The 18,558-nt window shown below is 36.0% G+C and overlaps 1 protein-coding gene across 2 annotated transcripts in view; it reads left to right on the forward strand.

The window, feature by feature from the left end:
• The first annotated feature begins 553 nt into the window (after nucleotides 1-553).
• The window catches only part of LOC110104149 (pathogen-related protein-like), a 22,584-nt gene continuing 4,579 nt past the window's right edge, over nucleotides 554-18,558 (forward strand). Inside the window, exons 1-2 of one of the 2 annotated variants that reach the window (XM_028701206.1) lie at nucleotides 554-781; nucleotides 1,674-1,806. In XM_028701206.1, coding sequence (XP_028557039.1) covers nucleotides 656-781; nucleotides 1,674-1,806 — 259 coding nt within the window. In that variant the 5' untranslated portion in view covers nucleotides 554-655. The remainder of the gene's footprint in view (nucleotides 782-1,673; nucleotides 1,807-18,558) is intronic. The other variant, XM_020833134.2, reaches the window with a different exon arrangement.

Raw genomic sequence — 18,558 nt, forward strand, 5'->3', positions numbered from 1 at the left:
AAGTAGAGCAAAAATTTTGCTCAATAGTGGTTGAAAGTGAGATGTTTTAAGCCTTTTAGAGGATATAGGAATACCCAAGTAAATAAGGGAATTGTTGACTTGATTAATACCAAGAATCTCACAAATAAGATGCCTCACAGAGACATTATGAGAGAAGATGATAGAGCTTTTGGAGGCATTGACATGATATGCAACCTTTTATGCAAGATACAAAAACTTCAGGAAAGCCCTTCTGAAGAAGCCTAGCAATCAGGAATTCCCTAGAGACTGAATCAAAAACTTTTTTGATATCAAATTTAGCACAAAAATTCTTTTGAGAGCTCTTGAAATCCCTAAGAATTTCAGAAGCAAGAATGATGTAATCTGTGGAACATCTGTTTGCAATAAATAAATGAAAAAAACCGGCAGATTTTCTCATAGCACGCGGGCGGCTGAACCAAGAGAATCTAACGTACTTTTTTTTTTTTTTTGTACAAAAGAAAAACGTGTGTCAACGTGAAGTTGGATGGTCAAACTGATGTGGTAATGCTGTTTGGACAAGTTTCGCGTGGTTGGGAAAATTTTATTATAAACTTCATTTAAGAAAGCTATTATACCCACTTGAAGCGAGCTTCAATTCTGCTGCTCTTCTCCATCGTCTTCTTGTTGAAGCAGAATGGGATCAGAAGACAAGTACCGATCATTCATCTACGGAGATGGAGAGAAGAATACACAGTGGAGATTCGGCTCCCCTCCTAACTATGATGTCGTCAACAAGCTCTTTGAAGAAGGCCGCACACATGTATGAAATCTTCCTCTTTCTCTTTTTAAGGCTTTTGTTTAAGAATTTTTTTTTTCTTTCATTGTATAGAATGTCGGATGCAATTACATTAGCTGATTAATGCCATGGATATGTTATTGTGCTTACATTAATTTTATAGAGATGAGTGATGATGATGAGTTCCTTATACAATTTCTATGAGAAATTCTTTTTTTTTTTTCTTTTTTTTCAGTAGAAAGAAAATTTGTTAGTTTGTACGTTGCTTCACCTAATATTTTTTCCTGAAATTTATGAAAAAAGTGATAAAATCTCTCTTCAGAATAAACTGTCACAATTTTCAGACAAGGCTTCCTTTGGAATAACTTTCTTACTACTTTTTAAAATAGATTTCTAACATAAAAACTTCATTAAAACAATAAAAAATTAGTGGCCAAAAGCTTTTCCAAACAAAGCTTAGACTTCTCTTGGGACAACTTTCTTTTTACTTTAAAAGCAACAATTTTTATAAAAAAATTTTATTAAATAATTTATTTCCTAATCAATAAGAAAGTTCTCTGAAGCTTCGCTTGGGGTAGCTTTTGTTACTTTCATGAAATTTTGTCCTAAAAAGTTGAGTAGAAAATAGAGAAAAAAACTGTAGCCTAAATTTGTACTGCAAATTAACTTCTGTATAACAGCATTAAAAAAAAAAGAATAAGGTAGTCTATAAAAGTTTTAATATTTTTAAGGCACCAATTGAGACAGTTTTTTTAGCTCTTTTTAAAATAGTTTTTTATTGTAATTTTTTTAAGTAAAAAACTGTCCACACGTCCATGAAAATATAAATATCTTAATATTTAAGTGTTGTAATTTAAAAAAAAAAATTTGAATAAATTTTGATTCATAAAATATCGTTGCATTTTTGTTCCTCCAGGAATGGGCGAAGGGATCTTCAGAGGAAAAGGTGCAGCGGCTGGTAAAGACATTTGAGATGGAGATCTTCCATAAGTCCAATCCCGAGGACTACAAAATTATCAACTCCACCAAGTTTCGCTTCAGCTTAAACGGTCAGCAGTTGATAAATATTTTATTTCTGCTGTTGTTATCCTGATAAGCTTTTCAAATATCTATTTTCTCAATCAAAGCAACACATAGATAAGTTCTTCTAAGATTATTTTTATTTGATTTTTTGAAATATAAAATAAGTATTATTTTAAGACAAAAAAAAAGCTTAAAATTATTACTTGTCACTGCCCATGCCCAAATCCCGCCTCCTACAACCCATCTCTTGCATTCGGCACCGTTTGTAATCGACCGTGAGTGCTTCGCCTCGATTCTCCTCCATTTGCGTTGATAAAAGCAACTACTAAACAAAGCCTTCGCTATTTTTTACCTCTTCAATTCATGAAAGCGCCGACTGTATTCAATCTCATGACCGAATCCTCGCGAACCGAGCATTACTTCCGACCTACAGACCGAACCCCTTCATCCTGACCTTCAAACCCATGCACGCGAGTTTTCAAATCCCATAAGCCTTCGACACCCATTCGTCCTCTTTCACGCTCACGATACCGCTCGCAGCTTCCGCCTTTGCCTTCTTCTTCTGTTCGCTTCCCACTACCGAAGCCCTAATCCACCCGCAAACATCTCTCTGTTTTCGCCTCCTCTTCATAGTCGTAGAAAACCTTCCCTCCAACCCTAGCCTGGCCTCCTCTTCGTTTCTCAAAGCCAACATAAGCCTCCGTCTGACCCGCTGCTTCTTCTTTGACCTTAATCGTCGATTCCACACATATGATCCATTCGCCTGTAGCAGTTGAACATCCCTAATTCCTTCATCTGACACCTACCATACATTCTTTTCTCTAGCATGGAGGAAGCTCAGACTCCTGTAGTTTCCCTTAAATGGAGAAGACATCGGGAGGCTGGCGAAATTATGTCTGAAAATGCATATGACTTGAACAATTACAGGTGACTGGCTTGTAGACTTTTGAATAATAGGGATCTCAAATAGAACTTAAACAATTAAGCATAACTTGAACAAAAGCAGAGGACTAGGTTAAATGATTTACAGAGGACTCAAGATCGAACCAATGAATGATAAACTGAACATTGAATCTGATATGGACCGCAGGAAAAATCGACCCAAATAATTAACAAAAATGCAAATCATGAATTAAAAAGTTTAAATATAGATGTTAAATAATCCTCATCATCCAAATGAGAATAATCTTATGAGCAAGGAATGATGATTTTAAAATGGCTTAAACTTTTAATCAAATCGATCTGGATGCAAGATTTAAATGAGTGGTATATATGGCAACATGCCTACAGCCAATAGCATATAGAGTTTTCCACAAGTGCTGAAAACCTTCATGCTAGATGAAATGTGAATATCAAACAAATGATGAATGCCATGCTCGTAAGCATGTTATAAGCTATCCCTAAGAATAAAGAACTTGCACGTTCAATCTATTTGCAAGTGCTAAGAAGATTGTAAGAAATATAACTTGACTACAAAGTCATGATATGGAGCCTCCATAATAGTTAGCCAAGATGAATAAATTTAAATATTACTTAAACTCATAAAGAGTTAATATGTGGTCTAGAATATAACTAGAATTCATTCTCAAACATACTCTTATCAGTAAGGACATGGCATGTGTCATCTAACTGACAGTATTACCTCCAAATGGCACCGTAGGTAAACGATTATGACTGGGGCCCTCTGAATTGGATAATTTGCTGCTAAATGAAACCACTAAATTATGATTCTAACTAGAGCCCATAAGCTCCACAATTACACTAAATTCTTGAGATATGAATCAATAGGACATGATCAATATGACACAAAGTTCTCTATTAACTAGCTAAAGTGGATTCAAATTTGTCCCCTTAAAAAATATTCACCCTAGGTTTCCAAGGTCCCTTTGGACGAATGAACACATGGCTGCTAACAAGGATCCTTCTGTCAGGTTGGGTCGAATACCTCCTCTAACTAAGTAGAGCAGGGATCATGATGACCTGGGATAATGGAACCATGGGATCTTGATAGTCCCCCACATTTACTTTAACTGAAAGATTGTGAAATTTTAAATTTTAGATATCAAATCTTTCAACACCTAAAATTATGCTTCCATTATATATCAGATAATGCAAATTTCTATATCTGATTGACTACTAACCTTAATCGAAAGTTCTCTCTCATTACCGGGAGGGGTAATTAACTATAAGGGCTTGTGTCTATAGGAAACCAGAACTAAGATCATAAAGTCCTCACAAAATGAGGGCGAAATCTCTAGGAAGTGTCATATCTATAAACCCAATTTGTCTTCTAAAAATTTATCCTAAAACTTAGTCTGTTAAAACTCCCCCAAAAAAAGGAGGTCGGGGCACAAATTTTTGAAGCCATAGATTTCTAGCAGCTCCACTTGGGTTTTATTTATCTTTCCATCTTTGGCTAATTATCTAAGCATTATAGAAGCAGCTAATCAAATTGGGCTCAAAATTATAAATTTCTCATAACAATCATTTAATGTATCAAAATTTAAAGTATTTTAAAAAATAATCGCCTAATAAATTCACAGAAATTTTCATTAAGCAAGGTTTAATATTTTTTTTAAATTACTATCTTTTATTATCTGCTTTGTTATTACATTCTATGCAAGTCTCTATATTTTAAAAATGTGGGGTTATGTTTTAGGTGCTGATTACCAATCCTTACTTTTTATTTATGAAATAAATCTACATAATACTTCCTTTACTGTTCAATTCGGACTTGGTGATAGCTTCCAAGTAGAAAGCATTGCCATCAACATAGAAAACGTTAGAGCCACCATCCAATTTAGTTGATTACAATTCCCTGCATCTTCTATAAGGGATGTTGTTGTCCCTATATGCGGCATGGATTTTGATAAGCCAACTAGATGGTCCCATTCTATGAAACTTCTACACATCACACGCATCTGCCAGCACAATGACCTAATACTGAAGCTTTTATATGCTGCACATATCTGCCAAGGTGGCAAGCCACTAATGCTGTAGAAAATTCTCATGAGAGGGTTTATGTATTAGAATGATTATCACAGCCAAAAGCCCCGACCACTAAAAGGATTGTGATTGGTGGGAAAGTCTTAGTGGTGACTGCCAACACTACTACCCTTCCAACCAGGTTACCTTCACCTAGAAAGCTTTACATAGGTGCATCCTCATCAGGAGGAAGGCTCAAAAGAAGGCAAAAGAGAGAAAAATATTGAGCTTCGGGCTCAACAACAACTCTCAATCCCTGGATAATCCTTCAGGAGATCCCGTCATTTGCCAATCCTGTTAAAGGAATAAATCAACTTCGACAACAGCCCATGGGTCAAGGAAATCTTCTTGCCCAATAATAAACTAGAGATCTAGTGATGTCACCACTAGGATATCCGAGTATAAGAGGAAGAGGAGGAGGAAGAAGAGTATTCCATGAACATTGAATTCATTTATATGGTGAGACATGTAAACATCAATGATGGGGATGATTATAATAATAGTAAATACGATGAAAATTAGTAGCCATAGCCCAGACAAGTACACCAGCGCCATCATGAGACTAGGTTCATTGCCGATAGAGGCGGCCACTCTTTGGAAGAAGAATGAGAAGAAGCCTTTCAAGAGAATCCTCTTGATGCCAAGAATGCATGATTATAGACATGTAAAGATATATGAGATGACAAATGAGGGCCAAGGATAAGGAGTTCTCTCAGTTAAATGAGAAGATGACTGAGATGATGACCCAAATAATAATAGTTATATAAATCGATCATGCATAGAACTACTTCTGTAGGTCCTGCACCTCGTCCTCCGACTGATCCTCCTAACCTCCAAATACCTCAAGTTTTAGAAGTACAGGGCACTCTTGAAGGTGCTCATGAGTTCCATAATATCACATGTTAGCCCACTCCACAAATTATTTCTAGTACCTCCAAGCCTATGATAACGGCACATCTAGAGGGAATTATCACCAAGAGTTAAAGCTATTATATTCATTGAACAAATAGAGAAACTGGTGGGCAAAGGTCACTTGTACCCCACATAATATGACCAAGTGTCATACCTAAAGGGGTATTCCATCTGAATGTTTAATGCATTCAATGGTAATAACAACTCTAAATAGCACTTGGTAGAATTCAATTCTACTTACGGAAATATGGGAGGAAATGATGCCCTACTCTTTTAATAGTTTATTAGCAGTTTGACAGTAGCTACTTTCAAATGGTACATTGAGTTTCCAAATGACTCTATGAATACATTCGCAGAGTTAGAATCAATGTTCGTAAAGAGGTTCACTAGCACGACTAAAAAGATAACGATCGCTGACATCACCCTAGATAAGAGAAAAAGGGACAAATCAATTACCAAAAACCATTACTCATGGGAAAAAATTAAGTATCAAATGTGAGCATCAACTTGAAGAAAAACACACCATGTAGTTACTGATGGAAAACATCGATGATAAGATGTAACCTTTTTTATGCATAGTTGCAATCCCCACATTTCATGACCTATTGGACTAAGTGACCAATTTCATAAAGCTAAATTTGTTAAGATTGGAAGGCCGCTCTGATAAGCCTAAGAATGTTAATAACTTGGATTCTAAGAAGGATAAAATCTATATTACATCCTCTCTTAGGCCAAGTAAAGGAAAATAAGTGATTTATAATGTGGATAAAGATAAGCAGTCGATGCAATACGAAGAAAAATCAAAATAGGCTTATAATCCTAATCCCCAACTAAAGCTAATACTCTGGGTAATGATAAGCCATGAAACTTTTCAAGATGAAGAGAAAGCCCGAGAAAAATAATGGGAACTAGATATCGAGCATTCTCATCACTAAAGGATAAGATGAATAAATAAAATTCAATTAAGAGAGAGAGAGAGTATTACCATGTTATTTCGATAGGTGTTGAAAATAGGCTTAGAACTATTGCAGTGCAAAATGCCCGAGAAGTTAAAACTTATTGGTGACCCAAATTATTATCCATACCATCAAATAATTAGTCATCTCATTAAATATTACTACAATTTCAAGGATTGGTTGGAAATAAATATCGAAGAGGATAAATCACATTATTAAATTAGGTGTTGGTCAATCCTAGAAGAGAATTAACTCGGGTGGTTATGTCCTCTTTCATAACCTCGGTTGAAGAAAGAAGAAAGGGAAAAGAATCAGCTAAGGATGAACAATCAGAAACTAAGGTCTTTAAGAAAACTATGAAAATGCTGAAACACCTTGAAGGAGTAAGTACAAATCTCCTACAAAACTTGTGCTAGATCTGAATGTGTTGCTTATGACATGAGTATCTACTTCCAAATAGTGCCTCAACCAAGCTTGTTCCTCGAAGTTTGGAAAAGAAAAATCCTTCAAAAAGAAGGCCAAGTTGAAGAAGCCCAAAGAGAAAATGACCACAACTTAGAGGGTCTTCAACATCTTGGATGAATACTACCAGACCACAAGACATCCCGTTAAGTTCATTAACTTTATGTTAGGAATCAAGATTGATGAAGCAGAAGAGGTGGATGAAGACTTTATTCTTATAGAAACTTGACGAGTAATTTCGATGACATTAGTGGCTCCAACTAAAGAAAAATATGTCAAAGAAATAATTACTAAAGTTCATCTAGCGTTCTCATTGATTGACTACAGTTTAGATGAAGATCTGTACTTCCTGATTGAAGCTGAGTTTGAACATGACGTAGCATCACAAATAGAGCATGTGAGATTGGATAGTGAATCTAAACTCAAAAATGAGACTCTGGATGCTATGATGGCCGACTTTGAGGAAGATGCTCCATCAAATGAGTTCAATCCAAATGAAATAGCCCAAGTACAATTGAGAAGTGACAAAATGCTGCTATATTCACCAAAGAAAGGGGTCTCTAATAAAAACAAGAGGAAGGAGTTAGTTATCAATAAAGATATTCTCTCTAAAGACCCTAAAAAATAGGACACTTCAGCCAAGGGGATATATTACAATATATTATCCTATCAGATGAAGATTTAAACACAACTTAGCATATAGGACATTCTTGTGATTTTCAAAGAGCTTCAGGAGACGTTAATTTAGGCTCTCAAAGACCCCGAAAGATACTAGGCATATTTTGTTGAGTGTATCATGATAGAGATACTACAAGCTGATAATGAGCAGATCATCGCCTTCACCGAAGATGACATGATGCTTGTACGGTAGATCATAACCGCCCTTTATATATTAATACAGAGAGTGACAAAATGATAATCAGTAAAATTTTGATCGATCATAGGTCCTCTATAAATCTTATAGGTATGAAAATATTAAGATTGTTATGTCTCCACTCAGAGCATCTTGGGCCAAATAAGCTAATAGTGCATGGATTCAATGAGAAGGGGTAGAAGAAGGAATTAATGGCCATTATATTGGCTATTCATAAGTGGTGTCCATACTTTATCGATGGGCAATTCATTGTCAGGACAGACTATAGAAGCTTGAAATCATGCTAAAGCAAAGTATGGGGACTGAGGAGTATTATAGGTGGTTATCCAAACTATTGGGCTATAATTTCAATATCTAATATAAATTGGGGTTGAAAAATAAGGCGGATGATGCTTTATCAAGAAGTGTGGGAGAGCTACAGGAGATGGCCATTTCAGTACAACTGATGATAGATTGGGGGCTATCAAAGAAGTGAATATGCAGGATGAGGAGCTGAGGAGGATTAGGGAGGATTTACTAAAGGAAGAGAGCAGCAATCTAGGTTACTCCCTTATGTGGGAGAGATTCTTGACAAGGACTTGGAATAAATAGTGGACATTATTTAGACAGCAGGGGACTTAAGAACTTGGACTCAAATCTGACTTGGAATCAAATGGACCTTAAACAAATTGAACTCAACTTGAATTTGAACAAAAATGAAATGAATGATTAATAAAGAAAATAATTTGAGTGATAATATAAGATTTTCAATGATATTATAAGGAATCATTGAAATGCAAATGTTATATGAACTTGTGGAAAACATCGAAATGAATCTCAACATATAGAGGAAGATATTCAAACATAATCAGCATGTCAATAAGGATTAAGTGAGATATTTAACAATGTGCTTATAATCAACAACAGAATCATTGTGAAGATTAAGAAGTGATTACCCGAAATGAAAGGGAAATGTTAATGACTAATGATATCATATTCAACATACATGTTGCAATCCCTCTTATAAGCATGATCTCACATCTAAATGACAAAATATTGTGAAGAATATGATGTGACTACAAAACTATGATGGAAATATAATGACATGCCAAAGGCAACCGATACAAAGGTTTCATTCAATATCAAGAAATTAACATATCAACTGTATGAAATGTGTACAAATGAATGTCACATAGTAGTGCAATCAACAAATTATGTATGAAATGAGTACAAATGAATGAAATAGCATCTTCATCATCAACAACAATTCAACATACAAGAATGAAGTATATCCAATCTTGCAAACTATAAGGTTGAAATTGGACATTAGTTCGTACAACAGTCACACAATAAGATATAATAGTTCATACACCCAGGGTGTCGTTTACAAAATGTTTATAAGAAACTAGTCATGATAAAATTCAAGTTGCTTAGGGATGGGAGTTGAAGATTCGAGATACTTTTAGTAACTTATACATAAGCAATTAATATCAAATGACAAATGATGGAGATCATAACATCTTTGCAGTCAACCATCACTCAGCATCAAGCGAACACACTGAACCTCTACAAGTCATACCAATCAATATGCAATATAAGTTTCATAAGTGGAATATGAAGAGCATACAAATGATGACAATTGATTCACAATATTCATCCAATCATACAATTTAGTGATAGACGTTGAGAGTTGTGATGAGCGAAGAACAAGATCTCAAGAGGCATGTAAGGAAGAGAGGATAAAATAAAATTATCTCAGATCATTCATGCAAATCAGTCTGCATGCAATGATTCATTCATGAATCATGTAGTAACACAATCATGAACAAGATTTGGAGATCTAGTAATCTCTCTATAATGGGCATGATGAATGTGGAAGCCTACAATGATTGTCTATACAACCTGTGACAATACCATGACAAGCAAGCATTCCTATCCACTACGAACATAAAGGAAGTTATCATTGTGATATTTCAGAGTCAACACTGAGCAATGCACAAGTGACTAAAGTAGTCCTCTATGAACATAAAAAAGACCAGTACAATGAATAGCACTCTGTACAATTGTTCAGGAAGATACAATAATTTTTGTAAATAATAATATTTCTTACCAACACGTTTAGTGCAACATACAGTGAACTCAAGCATCCATAAGCAAGTATAGAAGATTCATCATAAATAGGAAGATTGACTTGAAAGTTAAAAAAAAAAAAGAAGGCATATACTTTCGATGCATGTAACACTTCATCTGCAAGTGACATCAACATAATTGCAACAAATGTCATGCAATAAACACCACGACACTCTTAACAATAAATAACATTTTGATGTCAACCAAATGTATCAATCTCATATGAACTACTATAAGAGACTCATCATATACAAACAAGGGCATTTACAAGTGGATGTAAACAAGTAATGAAATTGAAGTCAACGATAGTTGGTAGAATGGTCTTGTAAGAAAATGCAGTAGTTTCTACTACATCCATCGAAGAACACTGACAAAGGATCATATGTGGTAAAATGTATTAAAATTTTCCCACAAGTGACTGTAGAAGAATCATCATACACCATCCATAGTCAAATACATGAAGAACTATGGGTGAATATGAATGTTTACAAGAAATAATGAAAATCTGCAATACATACGGGTTCTCTATGAATACAGATGTATGAACCACATTCCACTTGTGAATAGATGCAGAAAGACTTCAGTAAATGCAGTATATTGTAGTCAATTTCAATCTGCGAATGAATACATCTACCTGCAATGGTAGCAGATGTATCGCAAGGACCAAAGACCGCAATAAAATGCACAATGAATATAGTAAATGTAAATACCCATGGGTCCTCATAGAAGACATGTTGTAGGAGGCCTACCATGCATTAAGTGTTATATACGATCAAATATCAAAGTACTATGAAGTACAAGCTCCTACTAGCTGTCGTAGAAGACCCGTCAAATTTCAAAAATGCCCCCCACATGCACCATAGTTTGTATACACATATGTACACAAAAGGGGCAAGGGCAATCATAAACCAGCATGGGCCCCTGGTGAGTGTGTTATGGTTACACACGTGACGTCTAGGGATGCTGCACGGGCCAATAAATGAACGTAGTTTGAGCTCAATCCTTCTATGCGAGTAGATAAGAGTCGACACAGTTTGAACTATCAAATAGATTATGGTCAGGGTGTCAATAAGAATATATATTTTATAAGTTCAAATAAGGTCTTCAGGCTTTCAAAAAAGAAAATGCATTAACACGAACATAAAGCCTACGAAATCCTATCCTCTATCGACATCTAGACAGAGTCGACAAGGTTCAATTCAGAAATGAAAATTACCCCACACCCTGATGATGGCTGTATTGAATAGAAAATCTCAAAAGGAGGGGTTAATTTCAAATATCTTCATAATGTCACCTAAATTCCTATGAAATTAAAAGCTCCAAAGTTTCCAAAAATCTTCCAAATCTAAAGTTTTTAAAACTGAAATTTAACCATCAAATCACTTAATACAAAATTCATCCACCCTTCACAATAGTTTGTCAGGGTGGATAAACTAAAATTTACTTCAGCTCATATAGAGCTAATGCCAAGTCAAAAATATCATTATGATTCATTCTTAAATAATCTCATGCTAGTAAGAACGTGGTACATGTCCTCTAACTGGAAATTTTGCTGTCAAATGGTATCACATGATAAATAGTTAAGACCTGGGGCCCTCTGAACCGTATGATTTTGCCACAAAATGACACCACAAAATACTGATTATGACCATAACCAATACTTTCCTTAATGGCATCAAATCCTTGAGATATGAATCAAAATGATATGATTGATAGGGCACAAAGCCATCTGTTAGTTAAGGTGGATTCAAATTTATCTCCTAAGATAGACATTCACCCTAGGTCTACAAGGTACCCTTGGATGAAGCAACCCATGGCTGCCGATAAGGATCCTTCTATCAGGTTGGGTCGACTACCTCCTCTTACTAAGTAGACCAGGGACAATGATGGCCCAGGATGACAAAACCATGGGATCTTGATCAGGTCCATCATCCATTCCCCTACCATCTGCTTTAAGTGTAAAATGGTGAAAATTTTCAATTTTAAATATCAAGATTCTCAAATATTTCAACCCAAATTTCTAAACATCCAAACTTTTCAAATCCAAACCCCATGCTGCTACTATATGCCATATAACACATATTCTCTATGTATCTGATTGATGATTAGCCTTAATCGAAAGTTCTCTCTCATGACCAGGAGGGGTAATTAACTATAGGGGCTTGCGCCTATAGGAAACCAGAACTCAGATCATAAAGTCCTTGCAAAATGATGGCAAAATCTCTAGGTAGTGTCTTATCTACAAACCCATTTGCTTTCTAAAATTTACCCCGGAACTTAATTAATTCTGTTAAAACTTCCTTGAAGGAAAAAAGCAAAGAGGACGGAGTCGAGGCCGAATTTTTGGAGCCCACAATAATATATTAATTAGTAAATAAAAGACCATCTAATGGAATTAATTTTAAAACTCATCAGGAATTATGGACTAGAGAACAATCAAGTTTGAAACATCTAAGGGTTTTTTGTTGTATAGCTTACACTCATCATAACAAAAGAAATTTGGAGCCTAGATCCATTAAATGTGTGTTTCTAGGTTATCCTATAGGTGTTAAGGGTGTAACTTATGGGATTCGAGTTTTCATTATGTTAAAAAAATAGTCTGTTAGGAAACAATGATCGAAATTGAGGAAGTTGTGCTAAATTTCAGAGAAAATCAGTGATATACCAAGCAAATTTTAAGACATTTATAGAGAATTAACAAGGGAAAAAACTTGGGATTAAGTAAGAGATGAGAAGAAACAACCTGGTACAATAAATCTTCAACTTGAGAGGAAGATTCAGCTCTCTAATCACTAGCTGATGACTAGAATCCAAAACTAAAACTGCGATCCCAAATTTCAGATTAAATTCAAGATAAATACTAAACCCTAGCAAGAAAAAACTACTTAAAGGAAAAATATAATTCATAAAAAAATAATTCATTAATCCCTAAACAACCCTTAATTTTGAATTTTCCCTCTTAAACCATTTCCACAATTACTTCATTGGCCCCAATCCTATTTCTACCCCCTATAGGCTTCTGCCCCTACTTTGACCTACATCATGTACATGTGAACCAATCAAGGAGTCAAGTTTAGTCGGACCTTGGATCGGTCTAACATTACTCCCCTCCTAAAGAGTCACCTTGTCCTCAAAGTGAAAGGAAGGAAATTGACGCTTCACCATCTCATATGTTTCCCAAGTTGCGTTGATGTCGGGTATGCCCTCCATTTAATCAACACTTCTTTATTCTCCCTTTTCCTAATCTCTCCACTTTAAGCTCTAATGATTCCAACACCACTTCCAAATCCTTAGTTAGTGTCACAAGTAGCTCTGCACTAACTGCATGGTCCTCCAGAGCCCTTCTCAATTGTGATACATAGAATATTTGGGTGTATAGTGGCTATTGGGGTTAACTTTAAGTGGTAAGCCACTACTCCATTCTTCTCCAATATCTCATAAGGGCCGAAGTATCTCAGAGCTAATTTATTGTTCCTCCTATTGGCCACTGTCCTCTATCTTTGGTTCACAGTTTTAAGAACACATTGTCCCCAACTTCAAGTTGGATGTCTTTCCTCTGTGCATTTACTTGGTTTTTCATCATCTGTTGTGCTCTCAACAAGTGTCTTTTCAGTTCTTTTGAACACCTTATGCCTTTCCTATAAGTACTGCTCTACTAAAGACATGGGCGTGCTTCTTTGCCCAAAATGCATCAAGTATGGTGGGTCTCTTTCTTATAACACTTTAAAAGGGCTCATCCGAGAGGTTGAGTAATATGAAATGTTATACAAGTATTCTTCCCATGCTAGCCATTTGGCCCTCCATCATGGTATCTCTGAGTCAAAACACTGCAATTAAGTCTCCAATCCCTTGTTGACAACCTCCATCTGTCCATCTGTTTGAGGGTCGTAAGTGGTGCTTCTCTTGATAATTGTTCCATGCCGCCTGAATAGGTCCTTTTAGAACCAACTGAGAAACACCTTACCACTGTCTGAAACTATCGACTCTGGAATTTCATGCAATACGACCACCTCCCTGATGAATGTCGCTGCTACTGTGATGGTCATATATGGATATATTAAAAGGATAAAATGGGCATACTCACTCAACCTGTCAACCACCACCATAATCATTGTGAATCCCTCAGATCATGGTAACCCATGTATGAAATCCATTGCAACCTCCTTTCATACTCAATCTGTAAGAGCTTAGGGTTGAAGCAATCCCCTTGGAGCCATAGTTATATACTTGTTTATTTGGAAAACCTCACATATGGCTACCATCTCCTCAATATCCTTATGCATTCATTTCCAATACAATTCTACTGCTAACCTTCTATATATTTTCTGCACCCCAAATGGCCTCCAACGACATTTCCATAAAATTCTTGCAACGGATGAGGAATATGAATCTAGGTTCGTGGCAACACAAACCTCCCTTAGCACAAGAATCTCTCCCACATAAGGGAGTAACCTAGATTGCTGCTCTCGTCCTTCAGTAAATCCTCCCTAATCCTCCTCAGCTCCTCATCCTACATATTCTCTTCTTTGATAGCCCCCAATCTATCATCAGTGGTACTGAAATGACCATCTCCTATAGCTCTCCCACACTTCTTGATAAAGCATCAACTGCCTTATTTTTCAACCCCAATTTATATTAGATATTGAAATTATAGCTCAATAGTTTGGATAACCACCTCTAATACTCCTCAGTCCCCATACTTTGCTTTAGCAAGATTTCAAGCTTTTATAGTCTGTCCTGACAATGAAATGCCAATCTATAAAGTATGGGCACCACTTATGAATAGCCAACATAATGACCATTAATTCCCTCTTCTACCCCTTCTCATTGAATCAATGCACTATTAGCTTATTTGTCCTAAGATGCTCTGCGTGGAGACATAACAATCTCAATATTTTCAGACTTCTAAGATTTATAGAGGACCTAGGATCGATCAAAATTTTACTGATTGCCATTTTGTCACTCTCTGTATTAATATTCAAAGGGCGGTTATTATCTATCATACAAGCATCATGTCATCTTCGGTGAAGGTGATGATCGGTTCATTATCGGCTTGTAGTATCTCTATCATGATAAGCTCAACAAAATATGCCTAGTATCTTTCAGGGTCTTTGAGAGCCTAAATTAAAGTCTCCCGAAGCTCTTTGAAAATCACAAGAACGTCCTATATGCTAAGTTGTGTTTGAATCTTCCTATAATAGGATAATATATTGTAATCTATCCCCTTGGCTGAAGTGTCCTATTTTTTAGGGTCTTTAGAGAGAATATCTTTATTGATAATTATCTCCTTCCTCTTGTTTTTATTAGAGACCCCTTTCTTTGGTGAAAATAGCAGCATTTTGTCACTTCTCAATTGTACTTGGGCTATTTCATTTTGAATGAACTCATTTGATGGAGCATCTTCCTCAAAGTCGGCCATCATAGCATCCAGAGTCTCATTTTTAGGTTTAGATTCACTATCCAATCTCACATGCTCCATTTGTGATGCTATGTCATGTTCGGACTCAGCTTCAATCGGGAAATACAGATCTTCATCTGAACTGTAGTCAATCAATGAAAGCGCTAGATAAACTTTAGTAATTATTTCTTTGACATATTTTTCTTTAGTTGGAGCCACTAATGTCACCGAAATTACTCGTCAAGTTTCTATAAGAATAAAGTCTTCATCCACCTCTTCTACTTCATTAATCTTTATTCCTAACATAAAGTTAATGAACTTAACAGGATGTCTTATGGTCTGGTAGTATTCATCCAAGATGTTGAAGACCCTCTAAGTTGTGGTCATTTTTTCTTTGGGCTTCTTCAGCTTGGCCTTCTTTTTGGAGGATTTTGCTTTTCCAAACTTCGAGGAACAAGCTTGGTTGAGGCACTATTTGGAAGTAGATACTCATGTCATAGGCAACACGTTTAGATCTAGCACAAGTTTCGTAGGAGATTTGTATTTACTCCTTCAAGGTTTTTCAACATTTTCATAGTTTTCTTAAAGACCTTAGTTTCTAATTGTTCATCCTGAGCTGATTCTTTTCCTTTTCTTCTTTCTTCAACCGAGGTTATGAAAGAGGACATAACCACCCGAGTTAATTCTCTTCTAGGATGGACCAACACCTAATTCAATAATGTGATTTATCCTCTTCGATATTTATTTCCAACCAATCCTTGAATATGTAGTAATATTTAATGAGATGACTGATTATTTGATGGTATGGATAATAATTTGGGTCACTAATAAGTTTTGACTTCTCGGGCATTTTGCACTGCAATAGTTCTAAGCCTATTTTCAACACCTATCGAATAATATGGTAATACTCTCTCTCTCTCTCTCTCTCTCTCTCTCTCTCTCTCTCTTAATTGAATTTTATTTATTCATCTTATCCTTTAGTGATGAGAATGCTCGATATCTAGTTCCCATTATTTTTCTCGGGCTTTCTCTTCATCTTGAAAAGTTTCACAGCTTATCATTACCCAGAGTATTAGCTTCAGTTGGGGATTAGGATTATAAGCCTATTTTGATTTTTCTTCAGATTGCATCGACTGCTTATCTTTATCCACATTATAAATCACTTATTTTTTTTTACTTGGCCTAAGAGAGGATGTTGTATAGATTTCATCCTTCTTAGCATCCAAGTTCTTAACATTCTTAGGCTTATCAGAGTGGCCTTCCAATCTTAACAAATTTAGCTTTATGAAATTGGTCACTTAGTCCAGTAGGTCATGAAATGTGGGGATTGTGACCATGCATAAAAAGGTTACATCTTATCATCGATATTTTCCATCTGTAACTACATGGTGTGTTTTTCTTCAAGTTGATGCTCACATTTGATACTTAATTTTTTCCCATGAGTAATGGTATTTGGTAATTGATTTGTCCCTTTTTCTCTTATCTAGGGTGATTTTAGCGATTGTTATCTTTTTAGTCATGCTAGTGAACCTCTTTACGAACATTGATTCTAACTCTGTGAATGTATTCATAGAATCTTTTGGAAACTCAACGTACCATTTGAAAGCAGCTACTATCAAACTGCTAATAAACTATTAAAAGAGTAGGGCACTAGAAATAAACAAAGATAAATAAAATAAATTCATGTGAGAAGTTTAACTTCAAAGCAATTCATAGTTAGAGAGGAGAAAACTTACCCAATCCCTTCAATCAAAGCTACAGATCAAGATGAAGGTTACTGTTGTACCCAATTCAGTTAGTAATAATAATAATAATAAAGTTTGTCTTGTAACAAGAGAAAGAAATATGGATTCATGAGCAATGTGAGTTGAATTACTACAGGTTTATGGGCCTTTTTTTTAACGAAAAGGTACTGGATGGTCAGTTAAGTGGGCTTTGTTTTTTTTTTTTTTGGGAAAATTTGGGGCTTAGCCCGTATATTGATCAAATGAACAGGTTACAAAAAGAAACATCCAACTCAAAAGATAAACAAGAAAACTATGAGCTGAAAACAAAAATTACAATCCCAGAACGACAAAATAAAATTGTCACCAACGAGGCTCAGAATAAACGGACTGGGAGAAGGCAAAAATCACCGAAGCCACTCAAAGCCTTCAAAAAGTTACCCGGTTGCCATCAATAATCCACAGGAATGTCCAGCAGGGTGCAAAAGCCAGGCCAAGTACCGGAAGAAGCCAAGCAGATAATGAGGCCATCCAGGGTAGTAGGCGACAACCCAGTCCGGCTCATCATTTCCAGGGGACAAAACCAATAACCTTTCCAGAATTAGAATTGGTGAGAGAAGCATTGAGGATAGGTGCTGCATAAATTTTCAAAATTCTTCCAGAATCTGGCCTTGGAAAGAATGGCAGAGATGCTACGGTAATAGATGGTGATAGGAGAGCAAAGTTTCCTCGAAAATCTCCTATCATTGCGTTCTCGCCAAATGAAGTAAAGCAAACAACAAACAACAAAATAACAAAAATTCTTTTCTTGTGAATTAAGCCCTTGATCTCCCTCAAAAAATTCCAGAAGCTGCATCAGATTAGGCCTTAAAAGGAATGTCTGCGTGCTAGGTAAAAGCATTTGTAAAATCTGATTCGAAAAATCACATTGGAAGAAAAGATGGTTTATGCTTTCATGTTCGGCATTGCATAACGGACAAATAGGGGGAATGAAAATGTTCCGGGTGGCCAGAACCTCCACCGATTTAAGCCCCCTCATCACAGCTAACCAAGCATAAGCCGAGTACCTTAAAGCCGATCTTTTATGCCAAATTAACTTATACCAGCTAACTTTGGTATGATTAGAGTAGTAAACCATTTTAAAGGTTTTGAAGCAAGGCACGCCCTCCCCCAGCCAAGTGATACTACTGGGACCATCAGAAACAGGAATAGCCAAAATAGCGTGGGACAGCTAAGGGGAAATTACCTCCGTGAAATTCCAACATCCCTCTAAAATAAACTCGTTAACACTCATAAATCCAACAGGACTATGAGACATTAAGCTAGCAAGAGTTTGATCATTCAACCACGGGTCCCAA

Source organism: Dendrobium catenatum, unplaced genomic scaffold (assembly GCF_001605985.2).
Source record: "Dendrobium catenatum unplaced genomic scaffold, ASM160598v2 fragScaff_scaffold_1650, whole genome shotgun sequence".
NCBI lineage: Eukaryota > Viridiplantae > Streptophyta > Magnoliopsida > Asparagales > Orchidaceae > Dendrobium > Dendrobium catenatum.